The sequence below is a fragment of the Salvia splendens genome, chromosome 5, assembly GCF_004379255.2.
Source record: "Salvia splendens isolate huo1 chromosome 5, SspV2, whole genome shotgun sequence".
In the NCBI taxonomy this organism is placed as follows: domain Eukaryota; kingdom Viridiplantae; phylum Streptophyta; class Magnoliopsida; order Lamiales; family Lamiaceae; genus Salvia; species Salvia splendens.
The window spans coordinates 37,559,538-37,580,421 of NC_056036.1; the positions used below are offsets into that span (position 1 = coordinate 37,559,538).

The 20,884-nt window shown below is 37.3% G+C and overlaps 2 protein-coding genes and 1 non-coding gene across 3 annotated transcripts; all 3 read left to right on the forward strand.

Moving 5' to 3' along the window:
- Positions 1-4,905: 4,905 nt before the first annotated feature.
- Positions 4,906-4,979, forward strand: TRNAT-AGU. Its single transcript has one exon. It is a non-coding gene; the product is annotated as a tRNA-Thr (tRNA).
- Positions 4,980-12,510: 7,531 nt separating this feature from the next.
- Positions 12,511-13,770, forward strand: LOC121803339. The gene has a single exon (XM_042203019.1). The coding sequence runs from the start codon at positions 12,572-12,574 to the stop codon at positions 13,517-13,519; it is 948 nt and encodes a 315-aa protein (XP_042058953.1). The 5' UTR covers positions 12,511-12,571; the 3' UTR covers positions 13,520-13,770.
- A 4,157-nt stretch (positions 13,771-17,927) lies between these two features.
- LOC121804238 (exocyst complex component EXO70I-like) lies at positions 17,928-20,511 on the forward strand. The gene is made up of 3 exons (XM_042203753.1): positions 17,928-18,668; positions 18,735-19,334; positions 19,858-20,511. Exons 1-3 carry the CDS (start codon positions 17,928-17,930, stop codon positions 20,509-20,511), a joined length of 1,995 nt encoding a protein of 664 aa, XP_042059687.1.
- Positions 20,512-20,884: the final 373 nt, after the last annotated feature.

Here is a 20,884-nt window from a genome sequence, read left to right on the forward strand (position 1 = left end):
TACACGATAATATACAGTTAGCGGCGAAGTGCATAATTGATTTCATAAAAAATATAGTAATAAACTGAAAAGTAATATGAAATGAGAAAAACAAAATACTTTGTAGTTTGTAATGTTTATTACTAGTAATTTAAGCTCCTCGAAACTTAGCCTTACATCTGATTGGAAAACTTAACCTAATTCTTTTGTTTCGCTTAATTGCATTGATAATAGTCAAAATACCATTTTATATCCTAACGTTTTACGATTATGTCATAATTTATACTACTCCACAAAATTACAAATCAATAATTATGCAGTCGTTACTTTCACAATTAATCAACCCTGCCTCATGCATATTCTAACCTTTTTAATACTACATCTGGCTACGGAAAACGGAGTTAGCTGTAGAAGACACAAGTTTTAAAGTAAAAGTGGTGAAGTGTTATTAGTGGAAAATAAGAACCACCACATTAAAGAAAAAAAAACTTACTATAAATAGATAGAGATTAATTTTGCGAAGTATACAAAATGAAAAACATGACAATTTTTTGCGGAGTACTAGTATATATGTAACTAATTAAATTCAAGATATTTCGAGAGTATTTCAACGATACCTTCATATTGTCAATCAAATATCAAATATCAAATATAAATTGACATATTAAAATACAATTGTACAAAGTTTAAATATATTACTACTCCATTAACTATTGAATTGTTTTATCCGATAAAACCCTAGCAATAATGCAACACTAGATGTCCCAAAACACCTTCTATAGGTGTACACACACATATACATAGACTATGCTTGAAAGTGTGCGTCAATGTGTCAAATCTGGGTAAATGAAAGCAACAAATAATATAGGTAGGTCACATGAGTGTAAATCTGAATATATAGCAACAAATATTTTTGGTAATGAAGCCTCATATATCTAAGCTGTATGCCACACAAAATTCGAAAGGAAGTTCCCTTTGATGTGTACCAATGGCTTTAAATTTAATCACCGTATTGGATTTGAGAGTGAATTCAAGAGAAGAAAAAACCTATCTCAATAATTCATAGGCATATGATCAATAAATATGAGTGGACCTAACACCAACACACCCCACACACACCAAAAAATTCAATTTCAAAAACAGGCAATTTGCATCCACACACACACACTTTATTGCAATAGAGAAAGATCTTTTTTGTTTTTAGTTCACTCTCTCAAAATTTTATTGTTACTGAGTTTTATTATGAATGAAAAATGCATACTTAGTTGGAGAAGCCCTCTTTACGAGTGTATGATAATTCGAAATTAAATTGACCTTAGATTAACAGTTCTTCTATAGGACATAATCGATTATACATGGCACTATCTTGAGACTAAGTATCTCACCGAGTCTATTAAACCCAACAACATATCTTGGTGCCCAAATTTTCTCTTCTCAATGAGACTGATGATTGATAATTAGTGAAATATTAGAGGATGGATTAATTGATTCGACCAGATTTTTGGTTGCTTGATTGCTTCCCTCTTTGTTTTTCTTGGTCTTTGCTACTATCATTTTACTTGTTTGAATCTTTTATTACTACTATTTGGCTTGGCCTTTTGATTATTGTTACAATGTTACTTCATGTTCTAGTTGGTTGCTTGGAGCTTTTTTTTTACTTAGTTTCGACTTTGCTGATCGGCAGTTTGGCTTGTCGTTGTGAACACTTAGTCCTAATAAACGAAATGTATACGATTCCATCTTCTCACTTTTGGTGCAATGCAACCTTATAATTGCACAATTGTCATGTACTAGTGTCCAGTTAATTCCGGTACTATTTTATTAGCATTCTAATTAATTTAATTAATCTTTGATATTATTATTTTAAGTTGGAAGTATGCATCTACCTGTCAGTTTCAAACTGACAATACTGAAAATATATGTATCTATTTATGATATTGTACTATATACTTACCCTCCTTCTTGGCCTTACATTTCTAACACTTTTCATGCTTAGCCCTAAATACAGTACAAAACAATTATCCCCATTCTAGCTCCTCTCTTGAAAATTTTAATTTAATAAAAATCTTTTTACATTGATGTAATAATTTAATAATGATTTGATGAAATTAGGTAATTCTATATATGATCTAATCGCATTCATATAAATATAAAAATCTTTATGTACGAATAGATAGATATAAAATTTATTTACTTTCATCAAATCATTAATAATTATTATTATTCTTATTATTTTCAACCTCAAATAAAGTTTCATTACAAATCAATTTTTTATTTGGACATGAAGCATGTTGTTATATTAAAATATTTAAAAATCCTTTCCCAAACAGTGAGGCTCAAAGCTTATGCCTCATTTTGATGGTTCAAATTGAAAATTGATAAAATTGATAAAACATAGGAACAATTTAAATACAGTAATTAATTTCAAAAGGTTATAGCATCTCCAACAATTTACACTAAATTCAAACTCATTTTAATGTATGTCACATTAAATATAATTTTACTCCAATCATTTACACTAAATTCAAATTTATAAGAATATTCTCTAAATTATGTTCTTTTTACTCACAAAATTTGAAAAACTTTTGGGTTTGAGTTTAGTGTATACCTAAGAGCATCCACAATGGATGCCCTAGTGGACGCCCTAGTGGTTGCCACATCAGCATTTCTTAGGGTGCCCCTTCTTTCTGCAATGGTTGCGCCCTAGTGTGAACCCTATCAATTATCCATTTTTTATTTAATTTTTAATGTTATTGTTTTTTATATTTTCACATATTATAAATAAAAAATTAAATACTAAATTAAATGAAAAGCATGCATTACTTAATTTTAAAAAAAGGAAGTTATAAATTTTATATTTAATTTTAATCAAATAAAAAATAGCAAAATATAAATACACTATTATAGAACACAATAAATTTAAATAAAACACTTACATTAATCAAATAAAATGAGAAAAATATAATAAAGGTCAAAATAAAAAAAATATGTTGAGTTTGGGGCTTGAACACGCACCTCTATAATTTTTCAAGAAACAGTTACCATTAGGCTAAACATAGATTGTGTATTGAAATCAAACAAATTTTACATAAAGCAATAAAAAACTCTCTTTTAAGTGTAAAACTAATTGTCCCACATCGAAATCACAAAGAAACTTGGGGTTGAAAACCTATATATAAAACTACCATTTATCCACATCGAAGTCACAATGAAAGTTGGAGTTGAAAACCTATCTATAAAAGGTTTACTCAAGCAATGCAAAACTTGCTCATTTAGTGTGAAGGATTATATTCTACAAAAGATATTTTTTCACTAATTCACGGATTCGTCTTTTAGTATGGATCATTGTGAAATTATAGTTTTTTATTTCAAGTTAAAAAATGATTTTTTAATTTAAAAATCGATTTTTTAGAATTAAAAATCGGTTTTTACAATTAAAAATTGATTTTTTATAAAAAAAATTTCGAGATCGGGCTCGGGCGTCGCATCGCAATGGATGCCCGCTCAGGCGCCCGATCATGGGGACGACCGATCTTTCGGTCGTCTCTCTCGGGCTCCTGCAATGGATGCCCGAGGACGCCCAAGCCCGATCTCGGGCGATCGGGCATCCATTGGATCGGGCTCGGGTGTCCTCGGGCATCCATTGCGGATGCTCTGAAGAAATGTATTTTTTTCCAAAAACTGAAAACGGGATTAGTTTTAGAGTACTATTGAAGCTAATTATCTGTCTCATTTTAGGTTTTAGTGTACCCTTGGAGATGGTGTAATAATGCGAACGTATATCTATAAAAATGTCTAGTTTTCAACAAATGGTAAAATTGAGGATCATAATTAGTTGGAATAGTTCAAAGTCTTAATCGAGTTTGCAGTAATTTTGATATTAATTGGATCACATTCTTCACATTCATTACTCTTCTGGACTTGAAGATTGCTCGAATTGTGAAAACATTTATCGTGCAATCAAATGAGTGACCACATCTCACTCTAAACAAAAATAGTAGGAGTAATTGGTTTGTTTTACTTTTTTGTTATTATTTACATCATTAAAATTAGATGGTTGGGAATTTTGATTAAAAAATTGGAAATGTCAAAAACTCACGTGGACCTGAATCAAGTACCACACGTGTGCTGTTCCACCCCATGTGCTTCAGATTTTTGTCCCCCTTTATTTTATTTTTTAACTTTATTATCAAAATTCACACGTCGCTAAATGCCAAACACTAATTAAGAAATTTTTTACACAATTTAGGAAGAAAAAGGGAAAATTAAATAGGGAATAACTCGATTATTAAAAAGAAAATTAAGCTATCAGAATTTTTTGAAACTCATTAATTTGTTTATAGGAATAACAATATCTCTTATTTAATTATAACTTTTTTTAATCTTTGTATTGGAACTCAATAGTTAAGAGAAATAATATCTCAAGGAGGAGCTAGAATAATTTTGCATTTATACCAGCTAATAAATAATTATAACTTTATCCTTCAATTTTCAAAATTTTAATATTTTCCATACTTGGGGAGAAAGGTAAAATTCGAAGTCTACCACTATTTTAAAATTGCTGAATATACGACTTACTTGAAGAGAGATGGGGCATTATAATTTTGGTTGTTTAGTAAAATCCGAAAGAAATGGGTGAGGCAGGATTAAATTTATTAATATTATAAAATGAGAAAAATTATAAAAGTATGCAATAGTAGTAGTGTTGAATAAATGATGTTACATATAAAGAAATAAATGAGTGTGTTTTAAATAAAGAAAAACCAACTCAGCTGGGCCTTTGGTTTTAATGGAAGTTCATTTATTTAATTGAGCAGAGGATTGGGTTGTCAGCATTGCTCCAGCTATTTCTTGTCGTAACCCAAATTGCCAGATTGCACTCCTTCAGTACAACGATAACTTAGTAAATAAAGATATATCACAATTGCTTTCATAGCTCAGTCGGTTAGAGCACCCGTTTAGTAAGCGGGAGGTCTTGAGTTCGACTCTCAATGAAAGCAATTTTTGTTCAACTGTTTTTTGGTTTTCACATTAAAAATGGTTGGAGTATCTGCCCCATCTAGTTGGGTTTGGAGTGATTACTTGTTATGTGAAATACAAAAAAATAAAATAAAATAAAAATTGTGAGACTATTTTCGAAAATTTTGTATTACAAATATGAGACTGATTTATTATTTTATCACTCATGTTTTATCATTAAAAGTTTAAAACCAAACACCTCTTGCAATTTGGTACAAACGCCATTCTCAACCTGCTCTATGAATCCAGTTTGTGGAATGTGCATGTTTTTTTTTTATTGTCGACTGTACTAGACTAACGGGTCGTATCAATTAGGCCTAGGCCCAAGCCCATCCCCGGAAGATATATAGTGGATATATGACGGGCCTTTTTGAAAATTTCCTCAGCAGCAAGTAATGGGCTTGTTCATCGTAATTGGACTGGGCCTATGTAGTTCTTTAGCTCTGGTGTTATATAAGCTGACGGCATATATCGCATATATTACACTTCTAGCTTGGTTATAGGGGTGTGTTATATTGCTAACTACAATTAAATGATAGGCATTAAATCATTAAATCAAGTCACAAGATCATTAAGACAGGAGTATCAATACAGTGTAAAAAAATAGTATTAATTAAGGATATTAATGTCAATTAAGAAAAAGTTAGTTATAATTAACTTTTAAAAAATATCTCAAAACTTTAAATGTATATAACTATCTCGATTTAAATTATTTTTTAGACAACATATATCAAATTAAAGAGAATTTTTAAGGATTCCAACGAGATCCTACATGCATATGTTTCGATGTCAAAATTTGATACTCCCTCCGTCCCCAAAAAGTATGAACAATGAGAGCACCTGCAACGCGTCGCGCATCTCGTATCTCGTCTCTCCGAGACGAGACGGCAGCGCGCCGCGTTGTAGCGTCCCGTCTCGTCCATGTCTCGCTGAGACGCCCGTCCCACCGAGACGGCTGGCGCGCCAGCTCGCCACGCGCCCTCGCGACGTGGCGCGCGCTGGCGCTAGGCGTGACGCCCACTCGCTGGCCCGAGAGTGGGCTTCGTCACGCTGACGCAATAAACCACTTTTTTAAAAAATTCGAATTTAATAAAAAAATAATAAAAAAAACAAAAATTAAAACGGTAATGTTACCGTTTTTTGACTGTTTTTTTTTCTTTTTTTACTCTATAAATACTCATATTCATCCTCATTATACACACAAACACACGTCTATTCTTCTCAAATCATCTCCATTTCCTCTCCAATTTTCATCTAACCTTCCAATTTTCATCACAAAATGTCCGGCGACGGAAACTTCGGCGGGTTTGGCATCAACGCGTTTGGGGACTGGGGGCATGTACAATGTCTTGAGTGGTTCCGGTTCCGATTCGTCGACGCCGGGCACCCAGGGCTCGTCGACGCCGGCGGGGTACCAACCACCCAATATTGATGTGGATGCATATGTTCATCCCTCCGCCCCGAGGGATTCGCAGGGATTATCCGGATGAACCCAATCCGGAAGGAGGACGTGGCGGTGGAAGATCCAGGGCATTTGACGCCGTGGAAGAAGAGGAGGAGGAGGAGGAGGAGGATGGCCGTTATCCATACAGCCGCAAGGACATGATGGCTCTGTACAAAGCCTGGGTTAGCGTCTCGTACGATCCCATCGTCGGGAATCAATAAACCCGGAAGTGTTTTTGGGAAAAGGTCACCGACGCCTACAACGAGATTAAGCCAAAAGAGTCCCGCCGCCGCACATTGAAGATGTTCCGCAGTCATTTTGACCGAGTCGACAGAGAAGTCAAAAAATTTTGCGGGATCTACAAGAATGAAGCGGCGAATTATTACCAAAGTGGAGCCAGTGGAGCCGACATTCTGAGACCGGCTTTGCGAGTCTTTTTTGACGACAACGGTAAAGAATTCAAACATGTCGATGTTTGAGAGGTGGTCAGAGACGATGAAAGGTGGGCTGACGGTGTCCAGTCCAGCATAGGCTCGATCTCGAAACGCACGATGCACTCGGCGGGTGGCCAATACTCATCTAGTGAGGGCGGTTCAGGCAGCGCCGCACAAGAGTTTGCCTCATAGGAGGTTGAGGGCACGACCACCGATGTTGTGGGCTCCTCCCGTGGGCGCCGTCGACCGCAAGGGACCAAGGCGACGAAGGCAGCTAGAGGGAGGAGGGGCCGAGGCGAATCAAGCCAGGCGGCTTCGGGCTCAGTCTCGGGCTCGAACACCCTATTGTCCATGTACTTGACCGCCACGATGGCGGACACTTCCCGCATGACGCCTCCACAATATCAAGCCCATCTTGCCGGAATTGAGTATATGGCAAGAAAAATTGGTATTCCACCTCCAGGTAGCTTGAGTGCACCGCCACCGCCTTCGGGGGATGATTCGCCGGCGGAGTAGTTTTTTTAATTTCTATAAAATAGTATTTTATTTTTTTTAGGATTTTAATTATGTGTTTTTTTATTTTTTTAAATTTTAAGTTGTATTTATTTTATTTAATGAAGTGTGTTTTTTATTAATTGAATTTGTTGAAAATAAAATAAAATTAAATTGAATGAATAGTTAAGGGATGAGATGGTTAAGAGACAGATAAGAGATGGAGGGTTGCAGGTGTTGTCTCTTAGTTAAGAGATGAAGTGAAAAGTACAGTGGGGCCGATGAATAGTTAAGAGATGAGACGGTTAAGAGACGGATAAGAGACAGCGTTGCGGATGGCCTGAGTTCGGCACGAGATTTAATAAATAAGGGGAAAAGTAAGAGTGTGAGAGAGAAAAAGTAGTGAAAATAATGTTAGTGGAGAGTGGAGTCCATATTATTGTAATGGTACAAGTTGTTAATGGTAATGATATAAATTGTAAATAAAATGATGTGTAGGTGTAATATGTTGTTTGAATTTTTAAAATTAGAAAGTTCATATTTTTTAGGGACGAATGAAAAAGGAAATAGTTCATACTCTTTGGGGACGGAGGGAGTAATATTTTCGTGAATTTTCATATAATTTGTGTTGCAGATTACGTCAATACAACTTGCAAAATATGTTAATATAATACATGGATAATGTCACTATGAAACTATATTTACGTTTTCATGGATTCGTGTTGACATATTTAATACTCCCTCCGTTTATGATTAAATGGCGCATATTTGACTGGCACGAGTTTTAAGAAATTGATTGACTTTATGTAGTAAAGTGAGTAGAAAAGTTAGTGGAATGTGAGATCTATTTTTATATATTGATTTTATAATGTGAGTAGAGTGAGTTAGTGGAATGTAGGGTCCACTTACCAAATGTAGTAAAAGTGAAATGAGACATTTATTGGCGGACGGACAAAAAAAGGAAAAATGAGACATTTGATGGCAGACTGATGGAGTACACTATATTGACCAAATGTTTCTCAACTCTAAATTTGGTAGTTATTCTTATCTTTTCATTATTAAAAAGTGAAATGAGACATTTATTGGCGGACGACCGAAAAAAAATGGGATATTTAATGGCGGACGGAGGGAGTATACTATATTAACCAAATGTTTCTCAACCTTAAATTTGTTAGTTATTCTTATCTTTTCAATATTAAAAATAAAAAAATAAATTTACACATGACAATTTATTGACCATTAGATCTTCAAACTTCTATGGTCTTAGATTAGTTGTAGTTAGCAATTAAGGGAAGGTTAACAATTGATCACACCCTCTAACTTATAATATTAACTCGAATATATGTACATACTCTCTTCGTCACTGAATAGTATGCACTATTTCCTTTTTCGTTCGTTCTCAAAGAGTATGAACACTACAATTTTGGAAACTCTTTTCTCTCTAATGAAATGAGACCGATTCTCCATTAACAATACTTAAAAATACTTTCTCTATCTATTTCTCTCTTACTTTACCAATAATGCATTAAAATTCGTGCCAAACCCAAAGTTCATACTCTTTTGGGAAGCATGAAGTATAATTTTTCTTATACTTATAAACTTTCATAGTTTCATTATGCGTTTGAATATTGAAATATTTATTCATTTTGTGCATGATTAAGTTAACATATGCATATTTCCTAGCTTTATATTTATAATTTATTTCCATAATTATTCGAATTTGATTTATTTTTATTAGTATAAGAAATTTCTTTTCTAAACTCTCTCTCAAATGGTTTCTCCTTATTACATCATCTCTCTTCCCCATATTGAGATTTAATTTGATTTATTTTACTTAGTATAAAATAGTATCTCTTTATATCATTAAATATTATAAATATTTGTAGAGTCTTTAATGGATATGCAGCATTTGCTTTCTCCACATGTACAAAGAAATTCATTAAACTCTCAAAATTTTGAAATTTTCCACTAAATATCCAATTCACCTTCTATTCAAGAATCCCTAATTTTACGAAAAGTTTAATTTTTTGCCAAAACGATGAGTCAGTGGAATTGAGCGAATTGTGTTTAGTTGAAGTGACTTAATTTCTTTGGTTAATTACAATTTGTGTTCCTAACTTTCAACGTTTTTCTAGAAAATATTCAGACAAATGGTATGTAAAATAGACTTTGCTCAAAATTGATTAAAGAAAAATGTGAAAGTTGGAGCACAAAACACGATCAAGCCTGTAAACAACAACCCATCTAAGAATGTAGTGAGCCACTTTTTGTTCTATCATCGAATTATGTTATGTGATTTCAAAATTGGACAGTAATAAGTCGAAACGTACATATTTAGAAACACTTTCTCAAAAACATCGAAAATTACTGATTCAAAGTTTGCGTGTATGATTAAATAGTTATATAAAGAGAGAAATGTAATAACTCGGAGCATTAATTGTAGAAAATATTATCATTTCCACGTCAGTATTATTTGATTTTTCTTATATAGCATAGTAGTAGTAGTATGTATTTAGATTCTGATACCTCTAAAATATTTGTTGATATCATTATTTTTATAAATTACATAAAAATTAAACCTCAACTTGTCATTTGCTCTATCATAACATAACAAATCAAATTTAAAATTTTATGCAAATTATAGAATGAATAAAATGAATAATAAGTTTTATAATACTCCATCTTCATATGTTTGTTTCCTAGTGATTCTGGAGAAAGATAAAAAAAAGTTACTATCCTTATATTTATTGTTGCAATGTGTTAGTGAATTTTAGTTTCGAAAAACTCGTGTGAATGAAACAAAAGAGGTTGAGTTCACTTTATTGTTTGGCGTGATTGTGAATAAAAATGGTGAAATGAAAAAGGTCGAAGCTGAGGAAAGCATCCAATTGCATGTCACCGTTGCTTCCATTGGTCGGAAAAGCAGGCGCGCTTTTGCTCTCTTCTCTCCTCTTGGCACGTTTTTTAATGTCTCCAACCTCTGAGACTTTCTACCCTGTGCCTTCCCCCACCTGCACCACCAAATTCATCAAACTAAATTTGTTTTAAATAGCCACAATTATTTGTAATCATATCAAATTTATGTGTCTTTCAAATCAATTTTTTATTTGAGACGAGTGCTCCAATTTCAGATCATACCAATTTTTGTCTAATCGATTCGATTCAAATCAAATGTGAAAATACCAAAAAAACCCAAACCAAACTGAATAATTCGATCGGACTGATTTTAATAACTCAATTCGTAGATTCCAAATTAGAATATTTTATTCATCCTAATTTTTGAAGTGGGCGTAGGCATGCATGCACCTCTAGTCCACACGTGTTGCTCCCGCCGCCTCAATGCTGTTACTCTACCAACCAATCACCTCATTGCATTTATTGCTTTTTTTCCTTTTTTATTTCTATTCAACTCTCACCTCATCAATGTTGTCATTACTCGATCTCTAATATTTAAATGATTAAATTTTTCCATTTTATATTCACCAAATTCTCTAACAATATATTCATACTATATTTTTCTTATTTTATCATTCTTTCCCCGTAACTATGAAGATATAGATGCATATACCTTCATTTCTATAATTAAGTAAATAGTTTGATATATTTGTACACCAAACGGTAATATTCCAGCTAGAGACTGCATGTTTGTTCTTCTTAGTTAGACTAACTATAAAAATATACACCCGTACATCAAATATTTTCCACTTTTGTCATTTAGTCCTTTAGCAAAATATTATCCATTTTGTTATTTTTTTTCATTTTTATTAAATGGAGTCACCTTCCACAACTTATTACACTCACATTTTATTATTCTCTCGTCTCAAGGAAGATAACTCTTCTTCCTTGGGCGGCACGAGATTTTATATAACTTTATTTTGTGTATTAAGTGGAGAGAGTAAAGTAAGAGATATAAATATGTAACTCACATTCTTCTTACTTTTTTCACAAAATTTTTTCACATTTCTTAAAATCCGTGCTGAGTCAAATATGGACAATATTCGGCGAACGAATGGAGTATTGATAAAAATTATACTCAGTGTAGAATAATTTTGAATTAACCTCTTGCTTTGATTTAATGGATTCCCTCTATTTAATTCGTCAAAATTGAGTTAACAACCAGTGCTAAAATTCCTTCTATTATAAAATTAGAATATCTATATTTGTGCAACTTATATTTGAAAAACAATTATATTTACAGTTATTGATTTAAGTGGGACTCTTCATTTACCTCTTCAATTTGGTGTGATGAATATAACGTTGAAATAATTAAGTTGTTTTTAAAAATATTTTAGAGTCATACTCCTTCCGTCCCAAGAAAGATGATCCATATCATGGGATGAGCTGTACAAGAATTCATGTAACTTTATTTTGCGTGAGTGAATAATAAATTAAGAGAGAATGAATACTTTTTTATTTTTAATAATAGATTATTTAAGATGGAACAAATTATAAAAAAAAAATTGAACCATCTTTAATGGAACATGAAAAAGTATTCGTTAGTTGAGGCATACACTCAAACCATCATCAGTTCATCCTCCCAATGCATTAGTATTTGACACATGTTGAGCAGAATGAAATAAAAAGGTCCAGATATAACCTGCATTTATTAGATTGTTCCCCAATTCAAAATTGGAACTTTTTAACACATGTTGAAATAAGTACTCCATAAAAGACTTAGGAGTAGTAATTATTTTCTACTTGAAGCTAGCTAGCTAGTACTCCACTATCTTCTAATTCATTTTAGCTCGTAAGTCTTCAACTTTTAAAATATAAAATGAAAAATCTTCTTAAATGAGTACTTATTTTTTAGAATGAAATAAAATGTAATTATATCCTCTTTACAAATCAAATGCATTCTATATAGTGTAATAATTACAAGAAAACAAAAATGAGTACCTTTCCTAACCAACTGTAATTAAATTGGGTTGGTGAAAGTTTGGAACAAAAAAAATATAGAGAAAAGGAAGTGTTAAGTGTAAGCTTGCATGTAAGTTTAAAAGTATTCGAAATCCCACATGTCTCCATCTCTCACACGTACCCACCCCTCTATTCCACGTGTCACTCCACCTTCATGTTTGCCGCCTTCTTATTCGTCCATTCCCGTCTTATAATCTCACCCCTCATTCCTCCCTCACACCATTTCTCATTTTCTCCCCTTACCCAGAGTGAGAGAGTGAATTAAAAATAATAATAATAAAACAAAATGATCCAAACCATCAACCCTTACTCCACCGCCAGAACGGCCGAAATCATGTCCCGCTACCGCCCCATCGCCCCCAAGCCGGAAACCCCATCCTCCGCCGCCGACACCGACTCCTCCTCCGCCCTCCCCAACGGCATCCGCAAATCCCCCTACTTAAGCAACGTCTGGGCCCATCTCCAGGCCCGCCCCACGCGGACACGCAAGCGCGGCCGCACGGCCCCTTTCCCGGCTGCTTCTTCCGTGAAGCGGCCGAGAACTTGCCTCCAGGGGCTCTCCCCCTCCCCGTCCCCGGCCCACATGCATGCCTTCCCCCGCCCCCTCGACACCGCCGCCGCCACCACCGAGTACGTCGCGCTGCCCCTCCTCTACTGCGCCGCAGCTGCCCCAAAGGCCGACGGCATAGATCTTAACACGGCTGCGGCTGAGGCACAGCCTCCGCCGCAGCTGCAGGATCTCGACCTCCACCTCCACCTCCCGGAGCCACCGGCATCCGCTGCGGCGCCGGCGGTTATCTCGCCCCGACCGGTCAGGCCGGTCGGGACGAGCATAATCGTGGAGAGCATCGCGGAAGATCCGCGAGGCTCTTCCCTGGCGAAGGGGGTGGAGGAGGCGGTGGAGGGGGAGGCGAAACCGGCGATCGTTTCGGATTCGAGCAACAAGGTGAGGATTTGCAATTCGGCGTACAAGGAGATGGTGGGGCAGCCGGAGTGCTGCTGGCTGGACGGAGGGAGGATAGGTGGGGAGGTGTCGTTGAGGTTCCCGGACGTGGAGGCGGGGAGGAGGGCGAGGGAGGCGGCGGCGTTTACGTGCTCGGTGAGGATAGAGTGGGAGGGAGAAGGGAAGAAGAAGATGCGCGTGAATGCGTCTTGCAGCGCTGTCAAATTGGTGTGCCAAGCTAAAGATTGCCAGTTTTTGTGGAGGTTTGATACCACTAAATCGGCTATGTAATTTGTATATTTAATTAATTAGGATATAGTTAGCTATAGGATGTTGATTATTACTATGAATTAAGTATATATTTCATTATATCATATGTATACTTAGACTATACCATCTTTTCGTCTAGCATCATTATATCCAAATCTTAGTTGATGCTCTTATATCGAGTATATTGTAATTTGTTGATATTTTTTTAAATGTGTTTGTGCCTTTTAGTCAAATGCATGTGCATTATGCAGTTTAAATTAGTGAAAAATACATGTGACGTGCTTAAAGCTTAATCAGCTAATTGTAGCTAGCGTGATGTACGGCCAATTAAATAGATATTTGTTTTTATTCAAATTTAGTCTCTTTACCTTTTCTGGGGGTATATCTTTATAAATAAACTATTAACAAAATATGGTTCAATACATTCACTCGCTTCTGTTCCACGAAAATGATCACATCACAAAAATGAATATTTCTAATTTTTTGTGACACACATGACAAAATGTAGTAGTACATGTTTTTGTGTCGTGTGGGGGATGGAGAGTAGTCATTAGGATGATAATGTGCATGCAATAATGTGTTGGACGAAGATTTGGAATATAAAAGCAGAAATTTTGTAAATCAATTAATTTTCTCATTGATCATTAGAATTAACACTGAGGCCATAAAAAAATGGATCTGTGAGTAATTGAGATGGGACAAGTGGAATAATTAGGCGATTGGGGATTTGAAATCGAGAAATGTTATGTGGAATTGAATTTTGGCAGAGATGCTTAGACAAAATACTGAATACATGTGATATGTTTAATTATGTATACCAAGCAACTATATATTACTACATCAATAGCAATAATCAGTGCAAAATTAAATGAAAATATAATCCAGATGTAACGTATTGAATACGGGGGTCTAATATTGAGTGCGCAATATGAGTTTTATTGGCTGATCCATGAAAACTTGAAAATATGTTTTATCGGCCGAAAAACTAGAAAATAATGCAGCATTTGATTGGCTGAAAATCAATTGTCCATCGGCTAAATATTGGCGGATATATTTATTGTGTGTTAATACATCACCGATGGATTTTGGGTCAACATGGTTAGGGGTCTCTGTTTTTTTTAATATGCGCGCCAGGATAAAAAATTTATGAAAAAATTTATTAAAATGAATATCCCATAATTAATCACAAACAAACGCGAAAATGAGGGAAATTGAATATTCGGAAAACATGTGCAAAAGAAAGAATGAATGAATAGTTAAAATATATTCTACACCATTCTAAAAAAATAGTCACATTTTTCCATTTTGGGTCCGCCCAACAAAATTAATCTCTATCTATTTTTAATAAGTTTTACTTTCTAATAAAGTGGACCGTATTTTTCATCAACAATACTTCAACCAATTTTCATTCAATGACTCTTAATTTAACAATTTTGCATTAAAACTTGTGTTATACACCATCATGACTATTTTTTGTAGACGAAGATAATATTTTTTTATATTTTTCAATTAAAAATAACTCACGAAAATAAAATTTAAAACCCAACCAACCAACTGACCAATATAAAAAAGATTTAAAAAATACTACTATAAGCAAGAAATATAAAAATAGAATCATGATTTAATTCGATTGTTAGCCATTACTTAACAATGGGCTCTGCATTTCTTATTTGAGTGGTATGAAGTCCCAGAGCCCAAAACAGTCCATTTCCTTTTTATCCTTTCAGTGGTATGAAGTCCTAAAGCCCAAAACAGTCCATTTAATTTTAGTGTTACACTGTTTGTCGTGTCTATAATTAATACTCCTATTTAATTTAATGTGATTTTGGTTTTTGAGATGGTAGTATAATATTGCATTCGTACAATTTCGATGAAGACAACTTTTAATAATTCACGACAGAGTATATATTTATGTATCCTTCCATCCCATTCAAAACATGCAAAGGTAAATACTACTATATCTTTTTGCTACAATATTTTATGTTAATACTAGACCGTTAATCTATTCTGAAAGAAGGATGCATGATAAAAACACTTATTTTAGGTCATTCCAGAAAATGAGTGGATATGTCACCGTTGCAGATACTCTTAGAGCATCTGCAATGGGACAGACGATAGGCCGCCTGATGCCTCGGGCGCGCCATCGTCCGCCCACTATGGGTGCGCGGACGATGCCCGATGCATCGTCCGCAGACGATAGTGCATCGTCCGCCCACTGTGGGCGACGCGGACGATGCAACACATTTTTGTTTTTTTTTTTGTTTTTTTAATTCCGAAAAATTTATTTATATAAATACCCCCTACCCCACCTTCATTTGTAACCTTTCCATTCACTTTTCCACACTCAAATTACACTATAAAATAGATTCCGGTGAATACCCAAGTCCGAATAGTCCGATGTTTTGGTGTGGTGCACGTTGGCCGGGTACAAACCCTGACGAATATCGACCGTTCGACTCCAACACGCAGTACAATCCCGAATTCAGTACGGATTCGTACGGTCTGTCTGACATGGAGCCGTCTCCAACTCACCCCGCCGCCGCCCCCGCTAGAAAGAAGAGAAACTGGCACCGGGCGTACAAGGTGCCACCTCCGGAAACGAATGAAGAGTACAGCCCGGGAGGACGAACTACCAACCGGATGAAACCCTCGTCTTGGCGAGGTGTTGGGTGGATATTTCGGAGGACTCGGTATTCGCGAACAACCAAAAGCAGGTTGCGTACTGGGAGCGCATCGCCGAGCGCTACAATAAAGCGAAGCCAACGAGCGCGTACAAGCGCCATAGGGAGCAGCTCCGCAAGCACTGAGATCAGGTGAAGAAGCAAGTCAACCTGTTCTCAGCGGAGTACGAGAAGTGCTCGAGGGAGCAGGGAAGCGGCCAGAGCTTGAGCGATGTGCGCGATAGAGCGCTGTTGTCGTACTAGTCAATGTACGGCGACTTCAAGCATTTCAACATCTGGGCGCTCTTGAAGAACAAGCAGAAGTTCCAGGGCGGGATTCTGCCATCGGCTGCGCCAAAGAGGACGAGGACCACCGAAGCCGGTGCTTACACAAGCAGCGAAAGCGACGCATATCCGGTGGACCTCAACCGGATGATGTACGAGGAGGAGGAGAGTTCTGGCACACCGGTGTCTTCCCGACGTCCCCCATTGCCGATCCCGACCCCGACCCCGACGGCACTTGCCTACGCAGAGTTGGCAGGGCCGCCAACCGGAGGACGTTGTTGGACACGCACAACGCCCTCATGCAATGTCAGGACCCGGCCAAAGCCGAATACCTCCGGGGATGATCTATGAGCTGCGCCGCAAGTTGGGACTTTTGTAGAGTAGTCAACTTTTTTTTCATTTCTAACTCATGTAGAACTTTTTTTAAATCAATGTGGGATTTGCCGTTTTTAATTAATCGTAGTATTTTTTAATTATTTTGCATTGACATATTTAAAAACATTTAAATTAATTAACAAAATAATAGTGAAACCTATAGGGCGACCTTTAGGGCGGCTTATAGGGCGCCCCACTGCAGGTGAAAGGGTAGGAGAATAAAATGCTGACATGGCGGTGCATAGGGCGGACTTTAGGACGTCCCTTAAGGCGCCCCACTGCTAATGGTCTTATCTTCTTTACATTTAAATAGTTTGTATTCATTAAAAATGTTGACACTTTGTTTTAACACCGAATTTATTGTTTTTGGAAGTTTACACCGAAGTACTACTATTAGAAAATACCATCTTGATCATGTTAAACAGAATTTCTAAATCCTCTCTCAAAAGAGTAAAATAAAATTGCAAATCAACACAAGACGTGACCAATTTGGACTCTTTCAATCCTCAACGGCGGTGATATTCGTACTCTCCGAATGCATCGTTTGTCATATTCCATTCCACAATGCCATTTGTGGTTTGCATCGAAAATCTCTGCTTGTTGAAAACGTCGTTTTCGTCTTCTTGCCTATAAACAATATAGAGTCAATTAATAAGATAGCCGTTTCTAAAATACAAAATTAAAACTATACACTAATATTGCTTATGGTACTCTTTTTTAATATCATGTATTTCGTACTCCCTTCATCACTTAACACAATGCTTATTTTATTATTTCAATTCATCCCCTAAAATATTTTTCATTCTATTAATTCATCCCCTCACATTATCATTTTATTTACATTAAAATTAAGAACGACACACCATACCCTACTTATCTAATATAATATGTACCCCTTCAGTAAATATGGTCTCATTTTTTCACTCGTCTATATTAGCATTATTTTTTGTTAGATTTTCTATTAACAATACTCTATCTATTTTTTTCTCGATCCTTTCTCCTTGAGTCATATGTAAGTAAGGGTGTGTCTCGGGTTCAAACTCCACCTCCCTTTCGTCCAACTTTTCCTACAAAACATGGAAAACACTGCTCGCGCGCACACAGTTGCAATGGAGGTCCTCAACGAAGACGACGAAGCGATAACGAAGCTCGAAACCGCATGCTTGGATCTGAAATCCATCCTCTACCAATCTCTCACCATAGACTCAACCTACAACAAGATCCACCAAAACCTCCAAACCATCCAAGAAAGCCTAACCATCTCATCAAAGACGGTGGCTCCCTTGCAATCTCTCTCCATCGCCAACAAAGCCCTCGACACAAGGATCAACCGCGCCGTCTCCCCCGCCCTCGCCCTCCTCTCCAGCTTCACCGCCGCCGAGTCTCTGCAGCGCCTCCTCCTCGACATGGCCTCGGAGCTGGCGCCGGAGAAGAGCCCGAAGAAGAGGCTGGCGAAGCTGATCGAGTACGTGGGCTGCGTGGACCGGCTGGACGCAGCCATCGGCGCGATTGGGGAAGAGAGCGAGCAGGCGATCCAGAAGCTGCAGGAGGTGGTGGAGTTTCTCAGCCGGACCAAGGCAGCGGATCTCTACACCACGGCGCGGCTGAGGGAGACGCTGGCCACGCTCAAGGCGCTATGCGAGGCGGAAGTGGATGCCATGAGATTCGATGGGGTGCTTGATGAGGCTTTGCTGAGTTTGCAGGATGAGTATGAAGCTTTGCTGCTCGGAATCAGGCATCGCGACGGAGAGGGTTTGGGGACGGAGATGGAGATTGAGGTTTTGGAGAAGATTTCACAGACATTGGCTGCCAATGATTGCTTGGATATATGCATTGATATGTTTGTTAAGGTAAGACTCATGACTCATATTGAAAATATAACGATATTTATCAACTGAGTTGCACTTCATCATCAGGTTCGATACAGAAGAGCAGCAAAGGCTCTAATGCGACTAAACCCGGACTATCTCAAACGATACACGCCAGAAGAAATAGACGAAATGCAATGGGAGGATCTAGAAACTTCCATATCTCTATGGATGCAGCATTTAGAGCTCGCCGTCAAAGCCGTCCTCGTCTCGGAGAAGCGTCTCTGCCGCGGAGTCCTCGGAGGCCTCATGGGTGGTGCGATCTGGCCGGAGTGCTTCATCAAGATTGCGGACAAGATCATGGCTGTCTTCTTTCGATTTGGCGAGGGTGTCGCGAGGAGCGACAAGGCTCCGCAGAAGCTCTTCAAGCTCCTTGACATGTTTGATTCCCTCGAAGCGCTCAAGCCGGAGTTTGAAGAGGTGTTCGAGGGTGAAGCGGGCGCAGACATCTGCGCCCGCTTCAGAGAGCTCGAGAAGCTCCTTGTCCACGCCTCGACGAGGGTGTTCTGGGAGCTGGGACTGCAGATTGAGGGGAGCCAAGACGGGCTGCCGCCGCCGGTGGATGGGTCGGTGCTGAACCTAGTCAGGTACGCCGTCAACTACCTCAAGAACCTCGCCGTCGACAGTTACAGCTCCCCCATGGAGAAGGTACCTTTTTTTTCCCTTTTTTGGTTTTATCTAATACTCCCTCCGTCCGCGAATAGGAGTCCCGTTTTTCCATTTTAGTCCGTACGCGAATAGGAGTCCCGGTTCACTTTTAACATAAATGGTAATAGAGTCTCACCTTCCACTAACTCATTCTACTCACATTTTATTTAAAACTAATAAATATTAGTGGGACCCCTATTCCACTAACTTTTTTTCACCCACTTTTCTTAACATTTCTTAAAAATCATGCCGCCAAGAAATGAGACTTCTAATGGCGGACGGAGGGAGTATATTTTGTTATTTCTTATTCTCTCCATCGTAATGTAGTTGAGCCGTATTCCTTTTTTAGTCGTCCCAAGATAGTGAGTTGTTTCTTTTATGAAAAAAAGCTTTATCATCACTTTAACTTTATTCACTATTGCTATCTCATACTTTATTTTATCCATTTTATTCTTTAAATATCGATTTCTTAAATTTGATGCCCGAAAAAAAATTTCACCTATACTTCTGGCTCTGTCCAAAGGTGCTTAGAACACAACAATTGTGGAAAGGTGGGACCCTCTCTGACTTAGAAAATGATGAAGATTTGTTAAGAGATGCGATTTCCAATGTGATGGAGGCGATCCAAAGGAACATCGAGTCAAAGAAAATGAGATATAATGACAAAGTGGTGGCGCAGATATTCCTGATGAACACGTATTGGTACATATACATGAGGACTCGAAACACCGAGCTAGGGAAGCTATTGGGAGAGGCTTACATGAAGAAGAGGTACAGGAACGAGGCCGAGGAGTCGGCTTACTTATACCATAAGCTAGCGTGTGGCCGTCTAGTGAGGTTGCTAGAGAAAGAGAGCGATGACGGAGGCGGTGAAGCGAACAAGTTGGAGGCGTTTATGAGTGGATTTGATGAGATGTGTGAGAGACACATTAGTAGCTACAACATTGCGTATGATGCGGATTTGAGGGATCAAATTAAGGAGGCTACTTTGAGGCTTGTTTTGCCCGTGTATACGGAGTTTTATGATGCAAATATGCCGGTTTTAGCTACCGTGGTCGAGGATTGCCGGCCACCAGAGTTGATTGAGTCGTCGTTGAGGCAGATTTTTGAGGGTGGTGGTGGTGTTCAAATCGAGCGAAGACAGTCAATGTCTCAATTTGATATTGGTGACGAGTGATTTGGTTTATCAAATAACGTAGTAGAACTTGCATTGTGGATTTGTGGTGGTCTATGAGAATTTTCGTGACATGTTGATATATTTTCAAAAATTATAAGTAGTGTTTTAATAATTAATACTAAGGATGTCAATGTAGTTCGTAACCCGTGGGCTGGCCCGAATAGCCTGCCAAATTTATAGGGTTAAGGTTGGAAACTTCCAGCCCGATAAAATCAAAACCCGATTAGCTCGCACCCGATTAACCCGCAACCCATTAGGGCCAAACCCGAAAACCCGATGGGCTGGCCCGAAAACCCGATAAAATTTATAGTATTATTCTATTTTTATACTCATAATTCGACATTTCATTGATTAATATTAACTAAAAAAAATA